We start from the raw sequence: 26,031 nt of genomic DNA on the forward strand, positions 1-26,031 counted from the left end.
GAGCGGAGTCAGTAGTACTGTAGTACTAAGTTTCTTAGGTAAAAACAAATATGGCTGTCTCAATGGTCAAATCATGTACACAATTCAGGTAAATTTTTATATAAATAGTTTTAATAATAGTTGCACACTTCAGTTATATGGTTCTTAATTTATTTATTTTTCATTTAAAATAAGCATTTTATATTTCATTTGTAATATTATATATTAAACATAACCTTAATTTACTTTAATGTTATGATATAATAATTTTTGTAAAAGTGATTTTTCGTATATAATAAAAGCTTCTTATAAATTTTCTTCCATAATACAATACAAATTTTAAATTATTAATGAATGACACGTGCGTTTTCATTTTTTTAACTATAAAGTTACTCCTTTAGTATGATTTCATTCAATTGTGTAATATATCCTTTGTTAGAATTATATTGATATTTAATTCATTTACAGCTTTTTGAGGCAGTGTTTGATGGACAATGTGTGCTATGATCCAGTTACAAATCGTATTTTACAAATTCTTTGCACATCATACATTCAACGTCAATGTTATCATGCTACACCTATATGTTTAAAAAGTAAAGTGGGCAAACAAAAAGCTGTATGTTAATAATTTTATATGATTTATTTAAACTGTAAATATTCTAAATTAAAAAAATTTTAAATTATTTTCAGTTGTTTAAAACACTCTACGATACCGCAAAGCAGGACAATATTAATATTGAGCAATCTAAAAAAAAATCATTGCCATTGATACAAGTTTGGGAAAATATGACAGTAACAGAATTAGCAACGTCTGCGAATAGGAATATCGATGATGTTTTAGATGCTCTCCATATTGCACATAGAGGGGCCCATTATAGAAAGAATAATATTATAACAAATAAAATTATAATGTATGATGTTGTTAAGAAATTAGGTTGCAGAGCTAAGACTATTGCAAGACCAAATCAAAATGTTACAAAGGAAATCAAATATGTAGATATTGTTAAAAGGTAATGCAAGAATTATGTTTTTCTTACTAATAGTATAATTTCCAATATTATATTACATTTTCTGTTTTAGTACTCCACCTGATGAATCAGTCTTAGTAAAGCGACATCCAGTTGTAACAATTATGGGACATGTTGATCATGGCAAAACTACTTTGTTAGATGCTTTACGCGACACAAGAGTTGTTGATACAGAATTTGGTGGAATTACACAACACATAGGTGCCTTTAATGGTTGGTATTATTCTATTATCCCACAATATTTTACAGTTTATTGATTATTATGTGAATTAAATTTTATGAATCATTGACTGACATGAAAACAGATAAATGCGTAATAAATTTTAGTGTTTTTAAAGTCTGGTCAACGAGTAACGTTTTTGGATACTCCTGGTCACGCTGCTTTTACTTCTATGAGATTCAGAGGCGCACATGTAACAGATATTGTAGTATTAGTAGTAGCAGCTGATGATGGCGTTAAAGAACAAACTTTGCAAAGTATAGAAATGGCGAAGGATGCAAACGTTCCAATTATAGTCGCTATCAACAAAATTGACAAACCCAATGCTGATATTGTAATGTATAATTAATTTTAAAAATACTTAAGAAATGCTGAAGTTTTTTATTCTTTAATTTTTATTATTTTTTAGAAACGGACAGAGAAAATGTTAGCGGAACATGGCATTGTAGTTGAAACACTTGGCGGTGATGTTCAGTGCATTAATATATCCGCTTTAAAGAAAATGAATTTAGAAGATTTAACAGAAGCAATTATTTTACAAGCTGAATTAATGAATCTGAAGGGAGATCCTTCAGGGTCAGTAGAAGGTGTTATAATTGAATGTACTAATTCCGTTGGTCGTGGAAAATTAGTGACTGCTTTGATTAAACGTGGCACTCTAAAAAAAGGCTGTTTATTAGGTAAAAAAGAAAAAAAAAAAAAAAATCCACTGATTCTGAAAAGAACAAGATCTTATCTAATTTTGGTTATTATTCACACTTTTCAGTGTCTGGGCTTGTATGGGCAAAAGTAAGAGCTATGTTTAATGATGCTGGGCGTCCAGTCTTAGAAGCTAAACCAGCCGACGCGGTACAAATTATTGGATGGAGAGAACTGCCGAACGTTGGAGATGAAGTATTACAAGTGGAGAATGAAAAAACACTAAACGCAGTCCTAAAACATCGAGGATCAGAACGTGATAATAAATTAGCTATGGAACATAAAGAAGCTGCTGACAAAAGAGAAGAAACTTGGCTTAAGGTAATGTAGTATTCAATAATCTTATTGAATGAATGCTTATGATTCATGACTTAAATGGTGTACGATTGTTTGGAAAAAAACATGCCTTTTTTTCATTACAGGGTTATAAAAAATTGCTAGCAGTTAAAAGATCAAAGGGTATATATTTACCATCGGTCCCTGTTTTGGATAATCATAATAAATCACAACATAAAGACGATAACTCTCTTCCTCTACTCAATGTCATATTAAAGGGTGATGTAGTTGGGAGTGTTGAAGCGATATTAGATATTTTTGATACGTATACGGAAGATAATTTGTGTCGGTTAAATATTGTTCATTATGGTATTGGGCCTGTCACCGAGACAGACATAGAATTAGCAGAATTATTTAATGGTAATATAGCGTCATAAAAGTATGTTCTACGTACTGTTCTTATCTAATCGTACTAAATTATTTTATCTTCAGCTGTCATTTATCGTTTTAATGTGAATGCATCTCCAAAACTAGAAGAGGAAGCCAAGCGAAAAGGCTTATCTATTCGATTTTTTAATGTTATATATAAACTCTTTGACGACATTAAAAACGAAATTAATGGGAAATTACCTGAAATCGACGTGGAAGAAATATTAGGTATTAAAATAAAAAAAATAAAAAAATAAAAAAATAAAAAAGATACTTAGTTTATTTTTTGAGTGTAGGTGAAGCAAACGTGCAACAAAATTTCCAAATAACAGAAGGTAAGAAAAAAGTAAATATTGCAGGTTGTTCTTGTACAAAAGGCGTTCTCCAGAAATCTGCACTGTATCATTTAATAAGGGGAAATGAAACTATTTACACAGGTAAATAAATATACAACAGTTGATAATTGGTCAATTGGTATTGGTCTATTTATCGATAACTATCGATAAGGATCTCATGTGCATCATTTGATTTTTTAAATTACATATTTCCTTCTATTTTATCTCCATTCTTTAATCAACATTAAAATTGATATTTGTATATTTGAATGTTTTGTTGTAGGAAAATTAGCGTCACTGAGGCATTTAAAAGAGGAGGTGTCTTCTATAAAAGTTAATGGTGAATGTGGTCTTAGGTTAGAAGATTCAACTATTTCATTTCAACATGGAGACAAAATTATCTGTTTTAAACTATATAAGAAGACTCAGAACATTACTTGGGACCCAGGATTCTAAATTAATATACTTATATATGTAAAATATTACGACATAATTTATGCTCCATATAAATTCAATGGATGTAAAACAGAGAAATATTTTATTCTCCTGTTTTCACTTAGGTAATTAAATTAATTTATACAAAATATATTTTTACAAAGTGTAAGTACAAATTCCTTTATTATTGCCTTTGTAACGCAACATCGCAGTTCTTACATTGTATCAATGACAGTGTTGTCTTCTTTAAAGTACTGTCATTTCACGCCTATTCGAGATTGTACTGTTTATTTTTTATATGTCAGTGTTTTTTTATAAAACGAATAATACTTTTGAATCGTGGCGTTACAACGTTGAAAATTGCCAGTTGAATTACACGTGTTCAGCGATCACTGGCAATGTTATTTAGGGAACATCTCATTCGCAAAAAAAAAAAAAAAAAAAAAAAAAACAAAAAAATGTCGTTAAGAGGCATAAGTTTCTCGAAGACGACGTTGAAGATGATGATATGCAGTCAGAACACCGCGTTTCTTTTTCTGCAAGCGACATGGTGCTGATTCCTGATTAGCTTTTGCGATTTTTGTATCCAAAGGCTCTATGGGAGTATTATCGTCTGGATGTACAAAGAACGCTATAGAATGACGACCTCGACCACAGTGTTCTGGGACAACGACCCGATGTCTTAAAGCTGGAAGCTGATCGTTGGTCCAGTTTGCCAAGATATCGCCAGTGTTTACCAAAATAGCACCTGGGAGATGTCCGACTCTTCCCCATCGTTCTCCGTATGGAGTTTGTATTTCCAAGCCGCCCTCGCAATCCTAGAAACAATTATGATCCTTCTTAAATAGTTGCAAATATTATAGTTATTGTATTTGTAAATGATTGTATACAGCACTATGGTAAATACAATTCCATTATAATGAACTTTTACTTAGTGAAATACACTCCTCAAAAAAGTATAGTATAGAAAAATTTTGGACAAAAATTGGCTATCTTTGAGTGACAATAAATCTGCGAAAAATCAGTGCAGTGTCATGGTTTTTTTAAAATTGAAAGTTTGAAATCTTTACTATAAGATAGTATGTCTTGATTTTAAATTTAGTACAGCCCTACCATTGTAACTCTTTAAATCTGTGGACATGTTTGTCATATTGAAACTTGCAAAGTTTGGCGGAATACACGGACTTTCTCAAATTTTTTTGAGGGATACCGTTTACAGTAGAATAAAGTTCAGACCTTCACCTTTAATATAAAAAAAAGATCAAGTCGCTACGATTTTTTTTCGCAAAATTACAGTACTTTAAAGTAACCCTTGCATTTTTGTCATGTACAGCACTACCCAATATACTGTACAAATGCAAGGGTTACTTTAAAGTACTGTAACTTTGCGAAAAAAAGTCGCAGCGACTTGATCTTTTTTTTAAATTAATGGAGAAGGTTTGGGCTTTTCTCCACTCTAAACGACATTCCCGAAAAAAATTTTTGCAAGTCAGAGCATGCCGTCAAACTTTGCAATATTCAATGTGACAAACATGTCCTCAGATTTCAGGGGTTATAGTAATAGGGACGTACTCAACTTAAAATCGAGACATAGTATCTTAAAGTAAAGACTTCAGGCTTCGATTTAAAAGAAGAACCATGAAGCTGCGATTATTTGTCGCGGAATTATTGTCCGTCTAAGTTCGCCAATTTTTGCTCAAAATTTTTCTATGCCACTATTTTTTTCAGCAGTATATATTTAGATAAGCTTTTGCAATCTGTAATGTAGTAGTATAACATAAACGTAGTCATAAATCAGATTCTGTAGACGTTAAAAAATTGTCTGACAGTGGATGGTTAATGCCTACCTGTGCCAGCAGAGTGAGAGTGCCATAGTCACAATGAGCGCCACAACGAGCCAGTCCAGGCGCTGGTGCACCAAGGGGTGGATAGTAAAGAAGGCGAAGAGTCGACTCGTTACCAGACTCCAGCATGTGGGAGTGCTTCGAGAGCAGGAAATCAGGGGATTGCTCTAGGCCCACGGCCAGAGCCTACAAGGCATACATCACACATACATTGGCCCCTATTTTTACTTTATAGTACCTAATGACCGCTGTAAAGCAACCGAAGAAACCAATCGTGTTACTTATTTCCTAGACAGATTGGTTTGTAGGGTTACTTACAGTCAGAGACTGCTGCTTACATTTTTATCACACCGTAAACAACCAGGAGCTACACCGAATTGTCATGAGAAATGATAGCAGGAAAAAAGTACATCTAGGAACTAAATGTCTCTAATACTCAAGTAGCATAGTAATATTATTTTGAGAGGAAAGAAGAAAATATATGGACCCACTTTGGTAGCGTATTCTACTGTTCCTAAGGACAAAAAGTCATAAATATATGGGTACTACATTTGAGTATTTACTGCCAATGGTAATCCTATTACAGGAGGAGTAGAATACGGTACCAAAGTGAGATCACATACTTCTGTTTCACGCTGCATAAAAAGGAGACGACAGTAGGTCATAACTATCAAACACTTTCTTCAGTTCATCATCACTAGATTCTTTAAAAAACTGAGCTCGCGTCAAAAGAACTTACAACACTCATGTACTTTTTTCCAGGATGAAGCTAAAAGAAGTCGACGCAAGAGCCAGACGACTTTAAATATTTACGTGCCCTCTAAACAGCGAGAGGAAACCTTCCTCTCAGATTTCTCTGAACAGCAACCGAAAAACACTAGCTCTTGCTTCGGTCAATCATTCCAGCCTTTAGCGCTGATATTAACAAACTAACAGTCGAAACGATCATCGATATAGTAACGTTAATACTCGTCAGGAAGAAGAAACATTACAGTAAGGAGCATGGCAGAGAGTTGCTTGAAATCCCGAGAAAGTTCGTCGACCGCTGATCTGAAACCAGGCACCTCTTCGTCTGGGAGGACTCCACTTCCGGTCACGTTGAACACATGACGAGCTTCCTTCTCGTCGGTGTATCTGCAAGAAAGTTGAAACGCTCGGTTATCGTGGACCTCTTTGATGAGATTCGATTACTTAATCTAATCGTGGATCACAATCTTGAGATCCAAATCTAATCGAGAGAGATCCCGATGCAGGATTAACTGTTTCTCCATTTCTTACTTGGATGGTCCGGGTTTAATGTAGCCGTGGTTGTTCGGCGAGGCGCGCTCGTATTTGGCTCGCGTATCCTCAGGAAGCTCGCAGAAAGCGTCGAGAGCTCTGTAAGCGGCCTTCATCTGCGAATACAGAAAATAGTATATTAGGTATTTGGTAGCAGTTTTGGAGGTACATAGGAAGGTACATAGAACATAGAAAATACTGAATTTAGTTGATATCAAGTCATACATTTTTTTGTTGTAGACTTTGTTAATTGGTTTTTAATAAAAGTCTTTTTGAAAATTTGATTTCTCTGATCTGTAAAAGAATTTTCATGACTTGTATGATTGATTATAATGGAACATTATAATAACTGTTTATTTCTACAGTGATAAGGATATAGTAATAGGCAACAGTTCATTGTTACACATGTTACACGTAACAAGGTGAGGTAATTCTTATCTATTTGACCCTGAATTATTTTTGCATACGGTGCAGTCTATCAATCTTCTACTGACTCAACCTCTGTTTTGAGTCACCTAGTACGTTTGCTAGAAATCCTAAGTGACATAAATGTCTAAAAAAGTGGCTCATGAGTCAGCGAACTACTTGCATTTTGTTTCCATTGTTTCGTCAAGGTAATTCGATCTTTCTGACTTTATGGAACTTTGGGCAATTAATCTAAAACAAAGATTACGGTTTTAAAGTGGTCTTAACTGAACGAAATTATTATGTAATTAATGTCTTTGCTCGGTATCAGTCGCGTATCATCCTGGCAGGTAACAAGCTTTGTTATCGGTGAAAAGTAACGTTAAATTTGTTATCGCGATGATGCGTGCCACTTTCATTATCAAAACTTGCTCTCAAGTGGGCTTATTGCGAAAAATGCAATGTCCCATTGGTTTTTTGGTGTTTTATCTTTTAAAAAAATTAATTCAGCAGATAAAAAAAAAATTGACTATTCTAAATCTTCAAATTCTTGATTACTTATGAGGGGTTTCTATCTCGAAATTATCAATTTTAATCCTTCTGTACAGAGCTAGTTCCTCTTACGTTTGAAATTTTAGATTTATCAACTAGTTAATTAGATAAGTTATTCCGATTAAATCCCTTGATATACTATATTTTGATACTGAACTTTGAACAGGATTACAAATAGCGAATTCGTGAATCTATGAGAACCAAAGTACAAGAGCTATTAACGATTTTTAACTATTTCTAACGACTTTTGAGCTTAAGGAAAACACGACTCCTTGGGTCGCCAAGAACATATCACTAAATCACTTGGAGGAATTTTAAAGAAACTTCTCGACTTTCAAAATAAGCTTGTGCAACATGTACGATCAGCGTATCGCAGTCACTTTAGAGTCGAGCGTGCGTTTATTTGAATAAAATAAAATTTCATATATGTAAGAAACGGTGCTTTGAAATTCCAAAGACCACATTCTAGAGACCCTATTTTTAACTTGAAAGAAGTTCCTGTCCTTTTCACTCAATTGACCGTGTCGCGAATCGTGCTTCTCACGTAATTCCAGTGTTATTTAACTTTTTCCCTATCGGAATATCAATTACTTCCATTCTTCGAAAGGAAAACGAAACTTCCCACGAAAAGGACAGCTTAACGGATACATTTTTTCATTTTACGCATAAAAATTAATTAACCTTTTTTTTCCACCAAATTATGACCTCGAGATACTGTAGGTTTCAAGCGTCACAATACATATTTACACAAGTGGATCAAATTTTATTGGACTGACGAATAACAAATGTTTAATCGTCGTAAACAAATCAGTCTTATCATAATGATATTAATTTGAATCGGTGAGTTGCAGAACAGTACAAGTCCAAAAACCACAATTTCAGATATTTTATCCCAACGCCTAGTTCCGTGCATTTACCATATCTGGACCCCACAGCCAGAGTGTATTAAGTGTAATTTTAGACTTGTACTGTTTTCCAACTCACCAATTCAACAATTCCACCAAGCAACAGCTGTGTACCACCCATGACCCCGAAAAAGTACTCGAGTTGCAAATTGATCCACAAAAAAATTTCTTAAAAATTGTTCTCCAAAGTTATCTTACATAGCTAGTAAAAATCTGAAGAAATCCTCTCTGGACTCCGTTTAAACACCTCTATAGATTCAAGTGGAATTGTCCAGAGAAATCGAGGAGCCAGTGGTCAGCCAATAGCGCGATACCTCGGCGGTATCATCGTCAATGGATTTGTAATTGTTTATCAAATATTGCGTCAGAGGAGCGTCTACCAGACACACGATATTGTGGCATCGATAATGGCCAAAGCGGGTGTTCATTATTCCACCAGTTGCTACCTCCCTCAGAGCTTCATTCTGTTCTGCCACGGCTCGTTTCCTCCGTTACTTGCATTGCGAGGCTGGTCTGACTGACGTCACAGAGTATTTCGTGTTATCAGTCGCGCGTATACAGTGCGTCAATTGGCTGAAACGAGCCGTCGCTTTTAATTATCTCCGCTCGAATCGAATCGAATTAAGAAATCCCCCCGCGGAGACAGCTAGCCACGCGAGAGCATGTGCCTCTGTATACACATTGACGTTTTCTCGGGACGAATCGGTTGAGCAATTGTTTGGAGGAAACCATGCTGAAGATGGAGAGTACCCAGATGACGTAGGAAGTAAATGGAAAATTTTCGTTTTTCATTGGCAGGATCAAATTGTTCGAGTTATGTTGGTAAAATGGACAAGGGTGGCCAATGATGAGGAATACTTTTTCTTTTGGAGTAATTGTGAGGGGTTGAATTTAAAAAATTTATACAGATATTCGTTTGTATTTGAAATACACTGTGGGATATGTGTGGGGGAGTAATATTCATAGAAAGGTAACAAAATTGTTCTTTGTAAGTGAGTTCCTTAAAAGAGGAACTCGAAAATGAGGCCGAGTTAAAGGAGCGCAGAGGATTCTTCGTCAACCGCGTATGAAAGCTTAAGAATAACTTTTCATGGAAAGACATTCTCTTGATTAGCATATTCAGCTTCAGTAAACCAACATATTTTTCCTCCTCACTGTCAGCAACAGAACAATCCAAAGGAATTACTTTTTATGGCAATTTATATCGTGCCTGATAAAACTGTTTTGCAGCGACCAAAGAAGAGAGCTTCATTCTCTCTCCAAAAAAAGAAATTAATCAGATTTCTCAATTGTAACCATTCTTAAATGTGCTCTTCGTCGCGATAATGGCGGAACTCGGGGTTAATAGAGCGTGTACTAGATGTTAATAGTTTCTAAAAGCGCAACGTAAACGCGTCCGTATCAAATAAATCCACGCATTATATTGATTATACGATCGTAGCGTAAAGATACACGATAAACCAGAAGTACGTACGTGTTGAAGGCAGAGCGTAATACGTATGAATTATTATCTAGTGAAATATAATGAACGAATCGACGATAACGTTTTCTTCCTTGATAGGAGAGCACCGACTGCCAACAAGGTCATCGCAAAATCCACGCGTCGCTTAATCGGCTGTGAACCCTTGAAAACTCGTCACGGCGCGGCCCGTGACGCTGACGACGACGAAAAACGTCGCGAAATCCTTTCGTGTGATCCGTGATCAAATTTACGATTCCTTTCTCGTTCTCACGCAACGTCGCGAGTAGACTCGCTAACGTCGACTCTCCTTCGACACGCTCTTCTCGTTCTATCTCGTTATTACCTTGACTCCTTTAATTCTGGTTCCAAGAGACACCAAGTAATTTTGTAACACAACCAAGGACGAGAGTCTCGTCATGAGGTAAGGACGCCATGGCGTGTAATACGATCAAGTACAAGTACGCGGTATCTTGAGGAGAGACTTTGATTAGCCCTACTCGGGGAGCCCTTTCATGAGAGGGTTTGTCTATTTTTCAAATGGTACCGCGAACTCGGGGAATATTGCTAGGTTCTTGTAACATTTTGCTATGTAGTATGAAGATTGAAATGTTTATATTTGCTCTGAATATTCTATTACCAAATATCTTAACGTTTTACTTTAGTATACTTTTTTTGGTTCTGATTGTAAGTTTCACAACCCCAATAAAAGCACATCATATGCATCAAAATTTCAAACATTTAAATATTCAAACTTTTTCAAATATTTAAATATTCAAACTTTTTCAAATACTTAAATATTCAAAGTTTTTAAATCCACTCAGATTTTTCAATATTTAAATCTTCAAAACTTATCATACTACCAACGTACCTTCAGTTTACAGTATCTATTTTATGAAAATTTTGGAAATTCGGACTATTGAAACGAATAAAGTACCTGACCCTTAGTATTCCAAAATGGGGTCACTGAGAGGCCCCAACATTAATTCCCTAATGCAACAAAAAGAAACTGATAGGTATCTAACATATGAAATCAGTATCTAAACGATTATCAGCTTACAAAGTTCCTTGAACGCATTGCCTATCTCAGAACGCATTAAGCACTCCAAGTACACGGTGCACCTCAAGTACATAGATTATTGTAAGGTATTCAGCCCGAGCACTCGCGTCGACTCGTTCTTGCGGACTGCCCTGACGGCTCTAATTTTTACCACCGATTTTTCCCTCCAATATAATTACGCGAGCGCCAAGGCCGCGTAATATCGGGGCTCGCTGTTCGATCGAACGATCACAAGGAACGAGTATCGATGGAAATGCGTACCTTGCATTCCGGAATGCCGTGGTTGACGAGCAAGGCCAGTCCTTTCTCGGACAGCGCCCTTACCAGCTTCGAAGCCACTTGCTTCACGACACCCTTCTGAGGACATCTCTCAGTCCCTGGAAAAAGAAAAGGGAAACAGTGAGACAGAGACTGACAGAACGGAAACGAGTACACTGTTCTTCGCTCGTATCTATAACGCGAGATTTCCTTACAGACAATACATCGATAGGAGTCCCCTCTCTCCTTTCGTTCCTTCCCTCGAATATTGATTATAATTCTTTCATTCAGCTGAGACACCCATTGACAAATACGGCGTTATCGGTGATGCGACACTTAAAGAGACGCAACGGTTGTTCCTCCTTACATCGATGACGCGGACAAAGAGGGCCTCGTATCGTGCATGCTTCATCTTCTCGCGATAGACGCCTTCGTTCGAGGCGAATATCGCTCGATTGCGTATGCATGCTCGTAAAACGAGCGATTTTCAGCCTGGTGATAAGCGAATGCTCTACTTCCGCGACGATTATTAATAGAGATCAAGTTTCCGGAAATCGATGGTTCGATCGTTTTAATGGGAACGACTGTCCAAGAATGCGCGTACCAAGCGAATTTCAATGGTCTGTTAATAGTTGATAACAGCGATATTAAATCGATTTAAGTAAGTCTATCGCGCTTTGTTTTTTTAGGAAAAGAGGAGTTAACGAGAAGATTAAAGTGAATCTTTTCTTCGAAAGATGATTCGTTACAGTGTGCACAGCGAATGAAGGAGCGAGACTCGACAGGCGCTCTTGTTTTTCGCCAGATGCTGATAACGAACGTTATCGCGAATCACGCACGGTACACTCGGCTGGTTCTCCTTTCCTTCGCCCATGAACGGATCTCGTATTACAACGGACACGCAGCGACGATTGCTTTCTCGGAACTTCTTCGCTCGTGAGAAGTTGATTTCACCTCGCGACACGATAGATGCAGATAAATGATCAGAGTCTACTAGATCATCCTCAAACGCGACCGTTTTCTTTGCGTCGCGAAGCTCGTCGCAAACTCAACGATTTGAAATTTTGAATTTCGCGCCAAACGGTTAGACAAGCTTTGAATTTTGCGCCAAATTAACCTGTTTCTCTTGAATCATCCGATAATATGCTTTCAGATTATCTATGTCTCAATAATTGACTTTTCGAAACATCCCTCTTTCGCTCCTCGAAGTTTCCTAGCTTCTATTTTTGAACAATTTTTCAGTAATATTAATTTTAGTAGACAATACTAAAATAGCCCGCCTTTTTACGATAAGCTGTTATTTTCGGTCTTCTGTGGCTGAATTATGCTGTTGGTCAAAAGCAGATAAATATTTTGTTCGTGGCTTCTTGTTGCCACGTTATCGCAAGAGCAAACTTTCTACAATAACACACTAGATTGCAGTGATGCTTGTGAGGCTGAACTGACGTAGATTTTATGTTTTGTGCTTCCTATGAAATTCGCTATTTCTGCGACCAGCAAAGGGACAAAGAAAGAGAATCGGGAAGACGGAAAGAGAGAGGGAACTTCCTCTTCGCGTTTCTACGTCCTCGGAGATAATCATCGTCGTTGGGCAACTGGCCAATGCTACGGAAATTGAAATTCACAAGGACCTCTTCTCGAGATGCTGTTGAATACTCTTGGGTTTCAAAAAGATTTCTGAGGATCTTCTATAATATCTCAGAGAGCAATTGTGTTTTATTGTATTATAAACACGGTTGTAAATTTTACTTAAATGACGAAATACTTATTAGAAACTTTACTTAAAAGGATGAATTGGAAAGATTGATTGCTACTGCATCTGACAGGTTTACTTGCAACACTTTTACTTATTGCAATCAGGAACTTAGCGTGTTACGACATAATATATATCCATGTATGCTTATTACTGGTAAGTAGTCAATTGTTCTTTGGAGGATTAAACAATAGCTTGTGTATCAAGAAAGCGAATAATTTACAGTCTGTTCTTTAGACTTTATGGATCAATTCTATATTTCAATTCACAGAAAGAGTATCGAATACATGTCTGTATTAACAGAATTAAAATATTTCATCTCGAGAAACTTCTTTGAAGTTAGTTATTCTTTATCAAAAGTTTATCTACTATCGTGAAAACACGACACGCTATTGCAACTTATACTTTGCTCTCAAGAGCAAATCCTCGATCGAACTAGAATTCAATTATCAGAAATGTTGAAATAAGTGCTATTCATTCAGATACAAAGACAGAAGCAATAAGTGTTTCCTGATGTTCAAACTCGGTACCATTATTATTCAAGTACATACTTGTAGAGAGGACAACTAAGATAACTAGGATAAGCATAAACCCTAATTGAGCAGTTCGAGGATAACGACCACAAAAAATTTACATGCACTATGATTCACTGTATCCTTCAGAAATTAGTTACCTTGTGCGTTGCAAAGTGGTCCGATACATACCAAATATTAACAGGCTTGGTAAACATTCTACGGTCGCTCGCGTAGGTAAGTTCAAATAAGTTCGAGCAGTGTTCGATATAACGGTGAAGTGACACGTGGAAATGATTAATTACTTCGGCTTGAACTAACGGAGTTCGGATACTTCCCCTAGAAGTTACAGAGCAGTTAGATGTGGGAAAAAGAAATTGAGGAATGAAACTCAATATTTAATCTTTTTTAAGTGTGCTATTTGCTGTACCTGTTGGCGATCTGGAATGTTGGGAGTACTCCAAAAGGTATAAAGTATTCCAAGTACTCCAGACTATTCAAGTACCTAGAGTACTTCAAAAGATCCAATGTACCCCATTTGCTCCAGACCATGCAAATGCTACGAGTACTCCAAAAGGTTCAAAGTACTTTGAATATTCCAAAAGATCCAAAGTACCCAGAGTACTCCAAAGTACTAAAGCACCCCGAGTACTCCAAGGTACTAAAGCACCCGAGTACTCCGAAGTACTAAAGTACCACGCGTACTCCATATCGCTGAAGTACCCCAAGTACTCCATATCGCCAAAATAGTAAAAGTCGTCTCAAACTGATAACAAAAAAAGACCATTTCTTTGTGGTTCGCCAATCACGAATTGCATTCACTCAATATTTTTCGAACATTCGATACCTACAAGAAAAGTTTCACCGATGGAAAGTGAAGGCGAACGTAGAACAATGAAACACAAAGTCATACAAGTACCAGGTAATTGCTTTCACTGAATAAATTACGTTGATTCGACTGACTGGTTACCGATCTTCAATTTAAGTACACAATACATCAATTACTCAGTTACTGATTTCTGCTGCAATATGGAACGTTTTAAATTGGCAGATCGTGCTTACCGAACAATTTCTGTAACAACGATCCGCTGGTTTTCTCAATCGTTTTCCGCTGTCTCGCTCCAATAACACAGACGGTTTGTTGTTACAAACGGAATTGTTCAGCAGGCAACGTCTAGCTTGTTCACAGCGTCAGGGACAGGCGCCTCGAAGCTTCCGACAACAAACACGAACTCGAACCAGGAATCGGCGAAGGCGCGGCGTGACTAAGTCCGAATCAATTATCCGATACCGAGAGAATTTACGCGAAACTCGTGAACGACATCGTGTCTGCAAAGATTAACGTTTAACCGAAAGCCTTTCGTCACGCGCGCTCGTAAATCGTTACTGCTCTATCGTAGATCGCGCGTAATCGTCGCGGTAAATCTGTCGAAAATCCACGGCGAACACCACGAGTTACAATGAATTTTCCAAGCTCGACAATCGTACCTGGTGCACTCTTCGTTCACGTGAACGCACGTGACACAGCGCACGTGGAAAAGTGTCGCCGATGCGTTTCGCGAACTTTCGACTGTTTGAATTGTATTCCTTCATCGTATCACGGATCACGGGTGAACGTATCGCGAAGGGGAAGAATAATTTATGAGATCGTTAAATATGTTTTCCGTATCGATTCGTCTGGCAATTTGTTAGAAGTGAGGCCCTGATATCACAACCGGTTTGCTGTGGAATTAAACGCCTTATCTGATGATTTACTATGTCTCGTGTCGTGGCAGCAGATTGTGACGCGAAGTTTCCTAGCGAACTAAAATCGCCTAAAATCGATCTGGAAGCTTTTAGTCGGTTATCTTTTTAGAGGAGGGCGTTAACCATTCAATTATAACAAGAAAATGAAAACAGGGTATGTCGTGATTGAATCCTGGGTGACGTTGACAACGTTGCATGCGAAATTAATATCAGGAAAAATTGAGAAGCGATAATTCTTTTCATGAGCCTTACGTTCTGGACTTTTCATTGCTCAGGAGTTTGAGGAATCAAGTGAATCGAACGTTGCGTATTTCAACGCGGCCAGTTTCCTGTGAATTATCGCTGAACGTGTGCTTCTTATTTATCTATATATGCGTCAACGGTCGCATGTAAACACTATCATCAGCAAGTGTCATACGCTTTATGACAATGCCAATTCCTTTTTTAGTAGTACTTATTGGGTCATGAGACACGAGTGTTAAATACTCAATTACTACATTTTTTGAATTCGCTAACATTATTATAAAAAATACATAAATCTTGAAACAAATGATAGGTCATTTAACTCGAAGTACTAAACATTGCCATTTATCATGAGCTGCTAAAAAGACCCAACTTTAAAAAAGTGATATTTTCACTCAAAATAAAGTAGGTTGTCGTATAGCCATACTTTTCATGTAGAAGACAATACTCTAAAATACCAAAGGTAGAGGAAAAAAAATCTAGGAACGTTAGGTAACACGTCGATTCGCATAAAAAAACAATTTTTCTAAGTATCGCGATTGAATGCAATAAAAAATGCCATTTAACTGGTATCTGCTTACGTAATGCGCACGAACTTGTGCATTCTTTCACTTCGACAACGCGGTAATTTATCGTTCCTAAAGTGGATGTAAAAACAATGTATCGGTAACGACGTGAGCGATACGCCAAGCGTGCATATCAGCGGGAACGCTAAAGTGTAGTCGCGAAGCTCACGGAGGTGCAACCTATCAGTCCAGGTCGAGTACAGAGTCGTTTTTAATCGAGACAAGTGCGTTATTTCCCTTGATGCCGAGCGGTAATGTGAAAAGGTATTACTGCTTGGTAACGGTATATTCGATCGTAATACGACGGGCGAAAGTATCGGTGAGACTGCCGGTGCCAGGAGAAACTAGCGAAAATTTTCTCCTGGTCGAGTCTGCACCCTAGAAACTTGGTTTTAAGTTAATACTCGATTGATGATGGTTCAGAGATCGTTGCAAGACCTTCAAACAATCACCCTCCTTTGCCGCGGTGCAAAGGAGCACCGTGGACTTTCGATTAGGACATTGAGGTTTTTTATATTGGCGATAGAAATTACCAAACTGTCTTTAAGTTTCCTGAATTAGAATAGGGAATTTTGTTGGGACTAAGAAAAATCTAATATAACGATTCTACTTCTGTGATCTCTGCGTGACTATTTGCTTGTAAATCAAAAATCAAATGGAGAGACATATCTATTGCCTTTTAGGGATTTTTAGCCTCTTTCAGTTCTGTTCTAGGTTATTCAATACGCTTCTGATTTCCTAGATTAATCTACCTCTGAATAAGTAGGATCAATTACTTATTCAGATGGTGCTGTCAGATTCTAAGTAATCAGGATGAATGGAATATTTTCTCAATCTGGCTAGGATAAGTAGGATACGTTATTCAGACGGTAATGCAGATAGAATTGTAAATCCTTTCTAATGCCACGAGGACAGATAGTGTTTCCTCCGATCATTGCTATGAAATACAATATCGAAGTTCCTCGCAGTATACGGGGAATATGTCAGATCTGCGATCTGTTTTGCAAAACACATACACGCGAACTGCGCGTTAGTGGCAGCCAAGCAATACGGAAGCATATTGGAGTTTCGACAGCGGTGCGTATTTATGTAGTCCGTCGATAAGTGTGCCATTAGGATATGCGTGCATCGATATTTATGAAACGTTCGATAAATCATCGACACTAGCACCAACCGCCAAATCGTTTTAGAAGTTCTACCCGCGCGACGAGCGATGGCGTTTTCTCTGACGCAATCACGATCATTCCCCATGAAGCTGCACAGTGTCTCTATATTCTATGGGCAAAGAAAGAAACAGATACAGTAAAACCTCGATTAAGCGGGTCTCACTTACTGAAACTTTCCTTTATTCATGGTTACTGTTATCGCAATAAAAGCGCCATGAAATATCGATTGAAACTTGAACAATGATTTATTAGTAGTCTCCTGCAACTAATAAAATTGCTAATAGAAGAGGTACAAGTTTCATGGCAAGCCGGTTAATCGAGATTTTACTACATTCGAAAGATCGTTACGCGAGGAAGGTTTTCCTTGCTGTCTTACCGTGTTGCATTCAATTTTACCCGCTGATTCGATCGCTCGCGGAGAGTCAGTTTAGAATACAGCAGAAGAAAAAAATAGTTTCGATGAAGCGAAGACGATAAAACGCGATTGCAACGAACGATAACGGTACACGCGACTACCGTGCGAAAACAAACAGACCTGAGGCGTTGTGCACGATGCCGACTGGCAGCTCCACCTTTTGATGGAGTCTGTCGTGAATACGAAATCCTGTTTCTTTCGATGTGTGACGAATCTTCGTCTCTTCTTTACCGAGCATGGCGACTGGCTAACTTTTATTTCAGTTTCTTGGGGAATGCATCATGTTAAACTGATTCAAGGGAAGTGAAAAAAAAATTTCGATAACGAAATTGTAATTGCGAACGAGAGTAGACAGGGGAACAGATTGAAGACTTCCTGTTTGCAGGAAATGAGGCTTGTATTACGACGCGGTTCGACTGACATGAAATGCCACAATGCGAGTTACAGTTGCAGAACACGAATGCTGGGGTGACGAGGAGTCGTGGGAAATGTTTTGTTTCAAAACAAGAAATTATTTAACAGAATGAAACAAGATTAATAATAAATAAATGTGATAGTTAGTTTTTTTTCTTTAGAACCATTAAATAAAATTACTATTCAAAGATAGACAACCTCTAAAAACCAAGTATGAAACCTTGTAGAGGTTTTTTGATCCTGCCTTAAGCTTTCTAAGTTGAACATCGATTTCAGCTCTGTATTTTTCATTCATGAGAACAGCCTTCCAGCGTAGGAACTAGGCAGGATATAATATTGACGCGATAAAATGTTAACATGGGAAACCTATTCAACTAACCGAAACAATTCTAATGTATGAATTTATGAATAAGAAATGTCGTGACTAATTTTGGACTTTCCCTCGCTGAGAGCAATAGTAATGTTTAGTATGTGCAACAAATAAACGTGTACAGTAACAGAAACTATGAAACAGAAATTGTTTCCAAGTCGATAATGGTAACAACGCAGCAAACACTCTATGTTTCTAGTAACAAAAGCTTCCATTGACTGTGAGCGTACGATTGCAAAGATGAAAGTGGAATTTGAGGAATGCGATTGACATCATTCTTTGATTTAGATTTTTTCTTTTGAACATGTTGGTGTACAGTTTTGAACTTAACTACTCACTACTCGGAATAGTTAAATAAGAATCATTTCAGCCTCGAGATCCGCCATTTTGGCAATTTTGGCGGTCATGGAACCCGAACCGTACTTAACCGTTATACGTGCGATTTTTTATCGATTTATTTTCTGTCGTATCATGTACGAATGATATAATTAGAAACAGGAAAAAGTAGTTCGATAATGGATATTCATAGTATAACAGGTATGTACGTAATTGAATTTTTATCTTTTCCTTTTAAAGCTATCGTTTTTATTCTGGGAAACGACTATGTTCTGTTTTGCAAGGTTCACGTTCAGTAAATCGAGCAAGATTTCCATGGCGTTATCGTCGTTGCACACGAAATGAGCCACGAAGAGGTAATATCATGTGCGGCCCCGTTTTTTCTCGATCCGCAAGTTTTCATGGTCAGTGTCTGATACTGAAGAATGTTTCAACAACATTGATACTTTGTACTTTGTATATCGAAACTAAGAAAAGTAAATCTGTGTCATGAAATTGAAATAAAATCTCGTAAGCTGATAAGCTCGATTAAAAAAAGTTGTAAATGGATATATATATAGTTTCTTAATTATACATAGATCCAAAATCTAAACTTTCTTATTCATTAAACTGAGTTTCGATAGAAACGTCTCATTTGGTAATAATTTGCGTAAAAATTTGTGAGAATAATGCACGACTCTAATCCAAGCGCAACACGATAAAATACTATTGTAGTCGACACGTCATCCCCACAGCGTCCATGGTTGGAACGATACTTGCGCAAGTACAAATTTTGCAACTGCTGCTGCTGCAGCCTACGTGTTTTCTCCACATGCCGATCTCTCGACATCTCCCGACTGTGCGCATTCCGTGCCTCTACGACACTGCTCAATAGGGGTGTCAAACTCGATCATTACATAGGAATTTACATTCATCACTCCCCACAGCAAATAATCACATCGATTTCTTTCCACATGTTATCTTTATTACCTCCTTGGCGGAATCAATTCGTCTTTCGCAGCAGAACACAAAAGAACTGAAATTTCAAGCATCCAGTAACCTCAAAAACAGAAGACTCTCAAGAGAAAAAAGAATGTTTTGAAACGCACAGCACGGTGTTTTCCCCGTTACGGGCACGAGACTATCGACCGAATTCTTTCGTGATGATTGTCGTGGAACAATTAAACATCCGGTGGAAATGCTTTAGTGTAGACCAATAGAGGATAGTAGCATAGAGAATGCTAGCATTGGTACTATATAATATTCATTTGTACAAGGAAAACAGACTGCTCATAAATCAAAAGAAAATAGTTGAAGTTTCACGTGAACAAATTGTATTCTATACATATTTTCGAATAACATTTGTGCCAGAAATCCTCTCCTTTTTAATTGTACCATAATTTCAGAAACATCCTGTACAGAAGCAACTCAATCCTAACCTCAAAGTAATTACACATGTTCGAATCATTTAAGGTAATAGCAACCACATTGAGAAATCGTGAAGGCGGTATTATAAAGCTATTAATCTGACTAAAGATAGTAATGCCGTACACCACAGAGTTTCACTGTTACAAGAAAATTAAAAGCAAAACGGGATTCATGGAAAGATCGCCAAAGCAAGCAAAAGACGCAGGCGGCGCAATTACGCGAAGGACTCAATTTCCCGGAGCCCGGTGATGCACCCACTAATTAATTTTAATGTCGTGACGACGTAACGCGTGAGCGAAAAAAATTTCAAGTTACTTGAAGGTCTATTCTTGGAGCGCGTGCACAAGCGTTCACTTATCCGCATCGTTGCATATCGTGGCCACGGGGGACAGGCACGTGTAAACGCGCGAACGCTGAAAAAAAAACGCGCCGTGGCGCACGCGCATGCAACGTGCAGGCGCGCATACACGCTTGCGCGCGCGACAAATGCACTGATTGTAAAAGTGAACGGGGTTGTATGTTTTCTAGACGTGTAATAAGCACAGAAAAAAAGGAGGACACGATTTTTTCTATTTCAAAACGAAATTTTGTCTTTTAGAGGTTAAGTATATGGACTAGAGCCAGAGAGCACAGAAAGAGACTTAACCCATTCCCGTACAATTTTCTTTCGTAATGTTATCGCCTTCGCTGCCGATCTGAAATGTGTGACTATCCCAGATTGCCAACAACAGAGCTCTCATTGAACGACACAGACCCCTCACGCGATGGTGCGTGATCGGTTACTTGCGAAGAATCCTTACCACGCGTTATCGCGTAATCGGCAGCGAAGATACTGTAAAAAGTGTACGAGTCAGACTCGTCAAAGTATGGCAAGGTGTTAAAGAGAGAGATTCATAGTTAAAGAGAAAAATTACTCCTCCCATTCACGGAAGGAAGGTGCAGGGGAATCTCTAGAAAGTATGACGTAACTCGTGAGCTTCGCCTGTACCTTATCAGATAAATCGAGTACCGGAAATATCGAAACCACCGAGAAGGAAGAAACGCTTCGAGGAAGGTCGGAAATCGGTCACGATATGCGGTGACGGTTACCGATTCGAACTGTAACGCCGCCTCAGACGTGGTCGTCTTTCCGCGAAGAAAGTAAAATCGCGGGTATTCGAGTCGGGAACAAAGAACGGACAAAGGAAGGTGTCGCTCGAAGTGCGTCCAGCCGAGAATTTCATCCGGTAGCAACGCACGCTGACCGCGAAAAATATTTTTCCATCGTCTGAGTCAGATCGAGGTTAAAAGCGCATCAAGCGGGTTTCGCTCGATTGAGCAGCGATCTCGTTAGAACAATTATTCGTATACGAAGCAACAAGTGGTTGCAGACGTACACGAGCGTGCCAAGGTACCCAGTACTCGCGGCCGAACAATACAATATGACACAAAGAGATCTCCTCGCTGATGACTAAGGGGTTCCACTCGGGAATTTCAATTAACTGTACACTCGCCGCTCGATTTACATAATCGATGACTAACGGTCGCAATTGCGGCGATATTTCCGCGTCGATCGCGACATATCTCGATCAGCGATACGCTTCGAAAACGCTAGGCCACGGTGTTGGTCTTTTGGTCGGGCACCAGCGTTGCCGTTCGCGAAGCTGTATGGTCGTTGGCCTGTCGCCCAGTCTCGAAATGAACGCGGCACGGGACAGAAAGAGACGAAAGAAACGGTCGAACCGGACCGAGCGTGGAGTAGGACGGAACGATAAACGGAGAAACGTTTCGCGTGGCTCGGCTCGTGGATCGAAACGCTTTTTCGTTCACGCACGCCGACCCATTATTCTCCGGATGGCATTCGCCACGACCGACCGCTTAAATCATTATCCAACGCACACAGTCGTAGGGCCACGAACGCAGGCGAGATATTTCATTCGACCGTTTCATGAATCTTGCATATATGTACACGCATATGCAGTAGGCACGTTACTGCCGGTCAACCTTCGCGATCGCTCACTAATATGCACGCTCGGCCCTGGAAATCGAACGATAGACATCGACTTCGGTGGTACCTTCTTCTTTGCTGCAGAGGCTAAATTGGTCGGGACGTTTCAAGATAACTGCATTATGGGTACTGCATATTTGCGACCCGAATATTGTCAATATTATGTTTGACAACAGGTCGATTGCATGCCTGTTAACGCGTATTATCAATATTAGCGAGCCAAGTGGGTTGTTTGGACGCGTGCGACTCTGGCCCCCATGACCAGAAGTTGTTTTGTTTTTTAACCTCTTTTCGTCTAAAAATATACGCACAAATATTTTTATTACGCTGATTTATATTCTGTAGATACTGTAATGTGTTTTTTGCATTTCTAATTGCGTGCGAAGTACTTTCGCTGTAATAGTGGCCGTGACTGTCACGGACTCATACACATTGGATGTTTCAGTGTGTCCGTATATGTCACGGGCGTGAGCGTTAAAGGGTTAAGTCTTCGAGTATGGAGAGATCGGAAACGAGGCGCGAGAAAGTAGTCGATAAAACAGAGACTCGCGCATTAAATTCGGTATAGACTGAAACAAAAGTTCCGACAAAAGGGTTGCAATGTCTATTGAACACACCAACGCTTTTATCTGTGTTTACTTTCATTCGATTATCGGGCAGATAAAGTTTAAATGCTATCATTGTTCTATCGAGCCATGAATCACTAATTAACCTACAGTGATCAGTTCGCGTTGTATAGAGCTTATGCAAAAAAGCATAGTATAAAAAAATCTAAGACCCAATTATACAGAAAATCTCTCTTAATTTCACCAAAAATATCAGTAACCATCTACCATACCGTGGCTGTCATAAAAGTGTCCCAAGACCAAACTAAATTAGTCTCTCAATCCTAATACAAAGAAAGTCTATTAAGACGGTTGGTATCCTTCCATTGTCGAAACACAGTTCAGTGATCAGACGGTGAATTACTATAAAGAAAAGTGGGTGGCAAACCACGAGACACCCTATATGAGCCGAGGAGGGCGCCAAAGGAGGACCCCTTCTTTGTGAGACGGGCTCTGACCTCAACGGATCGTCGGGCCCGAGGTAGGCGCCTCCGACTGTGAAACGGCCAAGCTGTTGCCCTGCTGCTTAGCTCGCTCTCTGTCTGTCTGGCCAGTTGCCTGGCCTCGTTGCCAAGCAACCGTAAAAGCGTCACCCCCTCGCATCCCTAATATTCCTTGCGCCATGGAGTCGGGTTCGAGCTGAGTCGGTTAACTCTCGCGATCACGTTTTTCACGTGGGAAAAATTCGCCGTCGTTAAAAATACGCGCAGAAAGGGGCGACGGCTCTTAAGCCCCCTAATATATACACGTGTACACACAGTATATTTAGAAAGCGTCGCTAATAATTCACCAGCGGCCGCGAACTCAACCGTTGCGATAAAGCCAAAGTTCACGATTTCCTTTCGTTGGCATTTCGTTGTCGCAAAAAAACCTGTTCAAGCTCATGAGGAAGGAACACATCTCTTTTTATGCATACATGCATAAAGATGTCACTAGCTTGTTCTTTTACCGTGGATAATTTCCCTGCATCCAACACTGACCGATCAACCGACGTAACTATGAACTTTCCGCGTCAAGTCATCGCGTACGAGGAATCGTTCGGTACTATGTATCATTTGTATTGAATCACGTGCGCGTAACTGCAATCGATAGGTATAAAGATCGACGCTGAGAGATTTTGAATCCCCCTGTGCATGGAACGTTGGGTACAGTGCATTAATCACACTCGCAGAACGCCCATAGGCGTTCCATGCACGTGTCCCCCCCGTCGGAGCTGCTCGGAGCTCTCGTGAGCAGTTTCGATACGATTCATTTCCAATTGCGTTCATATCTCGCGACGAATTTCGTAAGTTCTCGACCCACGACCCAAGATTGCGACATCTCGCGAGAATTTTTTTCTACAGGATCGACGCGCCGTCGACAGTCGACTGTCATCGGCAGAAAGTTTCGAAAATGGAATTGCACTCACCCATGTGAGCGAGGTCGATGATCGGCACCTCGCACTTGCTCAACAGAGTCTCGCAGGTCTGCGTTACAATCGGGGCACTCGTGCAGCAGCTCATCTTGCTCCGTGGCTAGTTGCTCGTCGAAATGAGATTTCTATCGCTGTCCTTCTCCCTCCTCCCTTCACGCCGCGTTCGCTGTCCTCCTCGATGTTCGGCTGCTCTCGCAATTTCGTATCTTGTCCCCGATCTTTCTGTCCCGTTCACCCGATCGGCTCTTTTTCGTCCGCCGCCTTCGCGAGCCCTGCTGCAACCCTTTTCCTTTTTTTCCTTCTTTCTTTCCTTCTCTCCCCTTCGGGATCTCTGCCTCTCTCTGGCGTCAAACACCGACGATGTATGCTGGGACGGAGAATACGTGGCTCGACGGTCGGTGACGCGTGTGCACACTACACTAACCACGTGCGAATTTCGCCCACCCGATACAGCCAACCACCGGAACGATTTTCACTGGAATATCCAAGAAAAAATCATGCTATCACTTCGCGCGAATCTAGACTCTCTCGTCGTTTCAGATACGATCGACACTCGTCGCCCTCGGAACGTGGAGCGGAACTCTCGAAGGCTGTCAACGACGCTGCCGGTTTTTTCGTAACAGGAGAAAAGAGATAAGCACCGCGAGTATCAACCCTAACGGTAGCCGTAAGAGACGAGTTTATTGTGGGGCTGGTGGTGCGGCAGGTAAACGTACACACGACTGTGAACTGGTGGGCACATGCTACGCTATCGACGGAGTGGACAACCGAGTACCGAGAAAACAACGAATACGACACCGTGACGTTTACTGATTCGCGAACGCTCGTTGACTGGCGACATTCGCGGACTAGCCAGACGCGCGCCTCTAGCGACGACGCGGCCCGAGGCTGGCCGAGGCTGGCCGAGGCGAGCCGAACTCTGGCCAGCGGAGCCGAAGGGGGGACGAACGCTCGCGAAACTTGCCGAATGCACGATTCGTGTTACTTGTAAGTTCGCGCGCTTCGTGAAGAGAGTGATCAATGTTTAGGGGTTTTCGGATTTTATTCGGATAATTCTATTATAATTTTATGTACATTCTAGGGATTGCGATATACATACATTAATGTTATTTTATTTATATTGTAGAGGATGGGTAATTGCTGTCTTGTTAAATAGTTGCGAGGTTTTGGGCTAGAGAATTTTGAAAAAAGAATTTTTAGCGAAGGATCGAGTGACGCTGTGTAGTGATTACAATTTACGAAAGCGTATTTGGAAGGAAAGGGTAAACTTTCCTTGTGGGTTGGAGTTCTTTTTGGTTTCGGAGAAAGGATTTTAAAAACTGGTTGGACAGCACGAATTGCGTCAATGGTTTCGAGGATTTTGCGCGACTTCGAAATCTCTAACTGAATTTTTACTGGTTAGGTAATAGTTTATGTCTTACGAAACTAAAATTACGTCGAGTAGAAAAGTACGTTTACACTGATTTGTGTCTGTTAAAGGTTTACAAACCTGTGTGAAAGAAGAACAGGAAGCAAGAGATACAAGAGAGCACGGAGCTTTATCGACCAAAGCGCTTTCCACGATGCTTTGAATCGTACTGCACTCCCGTGGACGATCTTGAATTACCAAGGCAAGATTCGCCGATCCCCACTACATGCGACGCCGTGGCTTACCTCTAATCATTGAAATTAGTATTTCGTTGTTATCGTCGACGCGTAGTTCGCGGTCGCCTATCATCAACCTGATTCGAATATTGAACGTTTTCTTATCAATTACAATTTTTACAATATCACACGATTTCAGAACGAGCGCGAAATTATTCTTCAGATCATAATTCACACAAAACAGTTCGATGAAAAAATGAAATATCATACTGTGGTGGAACTTTCTGGACTTTATTACTTGCAGAAATTTCAATGTCTCCTCTGCAATTTTACGAAATCACATGACTCCAT

General features: G+C 39.5%; 2 protein-coding genes and 1 long non-coding RNA gene across 7 annotated transcripts; 2 read left to right on the plus strand and 1 right to left on the minus strand.

Moving 5' to 3' along the window:
- Positions 1-10: 10 nt before the first annotated feature.
- On the plus strand, positions 11-4,325 carry Mif2 (mitochondrial translation initiation factor 2). Of its 3 annotated transcripts, none has more exons than XM_076378789.1 (12): positions 11-88; positions 448-595; positions 670-989; positions 1,060-1,220; positions 1,335-1,561; positions 1,637-1,907; positions 1,994-2,247; positions 2,349-2,622; positions 2,695-2,859; positions 2,928-2,966; positions 3,250-3,526; positions 3,994-4,325. In XM_076378789.1, exons 1-11 carry the CDS (start codon positions 51-53, stop codon positions 3,420-3,422), a joined length of 2,070 nt encoding a protein of 689 aa, XP_076234904.1. In that variant the 5' UTR covers positions 11-50; the 3' UTR covers positions 3,423-3,526; positions 3,994-4,325. The 3 variants fall into 3 exon arrangements, with proteins under 3 accessions (XP_076234904.1, XP_076234903.1, XP_076234905.1); XM_076378788.1 differs by having other exon boundaries at positions 12-88; positions 2,928-3,068; XM_076378790.1 differs by lacking the exon at positions 11-88 and having other exon boundaries at positions 449-572; positions 2,928-3,068.
- Positions 3,486-24,327, minus strand: LOC143179507 (uncharacterized). The gene is made up of 6 exons (XM_076378791.1): positions 24,091-24,327; positions 11,166-11,281; positions 6,524-6,639; positions 6,238-6,379; positions 5,249-5,431; positions 3,486-4,219 (listed from the first exon to the last, which is right to left on the minus strand). Exons 1-6 carry the CDS (start codon positions 24,182-24,184, stop codon positions 3,866-3,868), a joined length of 1,005 nt encoding a protein of 334 aa, XP_076234906.1. The 5' UTR covers positions 24,185-24,327; the 3' UTR covers positions 3,486-3,865.
- Positions 14,282-19,211, plus strand: LOC143179508 (uncharacterized). Of its 3 annotated transcripts, none has more exons than XR_013001977.1 (3): positions 14,282-14,349; positions 18,718-18,884; positions 18,968-19,211. It is a non-coding gene; the product is annotated as an uncharacterized LOC143179508 (long non-coding RNA). The 3 variants fall into 3 exon arrangements; XR_013001978.1 differs by lacking the exon at positions 14,282-14,349 and adding an exon at positions 16,149-16,206; XR_013001976.1 differs by lacking the exon at positions 14,282-14,349 and adding an exon at positions 16,151-16,246.
- Positions 24,328-26,031: the final 1,704 nt, after the last annotated feature.

This window comes from Calliopsis andreniformis, chromosome 5 (assembly GCF_051401765.1).
Source record: "Calliopsis andreniformis isolate RMS-2024a chromosome 5, iyCalAndr_principal, whole genome shotgun sequence".
Taxonomy (NCBI): domain Eukaryota; kingdom Metazoa; phylum Arthropoda; class Insecta; order Hymenoptera; family Andrenidae; genus Calliopsis; species Calliopsis andreniformis.

Bases quoted from the DNA above. Each gene is read 5' to 3' on its own strand.
- Mif2 (XM_076378788.1), top strand. From the start codon at position 51: ATGGCTGTCTCAATGGTCAAATCATGTACACAATTCAG. The intron at 1,562-1,636 runs GTAATGTATAAT...ATTATTTTTTAG, and splicing joins ACAAACCCAATGCTGATATT to AAACGGACAGAGAAAATGTT. The intron at 2,623-2,694 runs GTAATATAGCGT...TTTTATCTTCAG, and splicing joins ATTAGCAGAATTATTTAATG to CTGTCATTTATCGTTTTAAT.
- LOC143179507 (XM_076378791.1), bottom strand. From the start codon at position 24,184: ATGAGCTGCTGCACGAGTGCCCCGATTGTAACGCAGACCTGCGAGACT. The intron at 6,380-6,523 runs GTAAGAAATGGA...ACTTTCTTGCAG, and splicing joins ATTAAACCCGGACCATCCAA to ATACACCGACGAGAAGGAAG. The intron at 4,220-5,248 runs GTAGGCATTAAC...AATTGTTTCTAG, and splicing joins CTCTCACTCTGCTGGCACAG to GATTGCGAGGGCGGCTTGGA.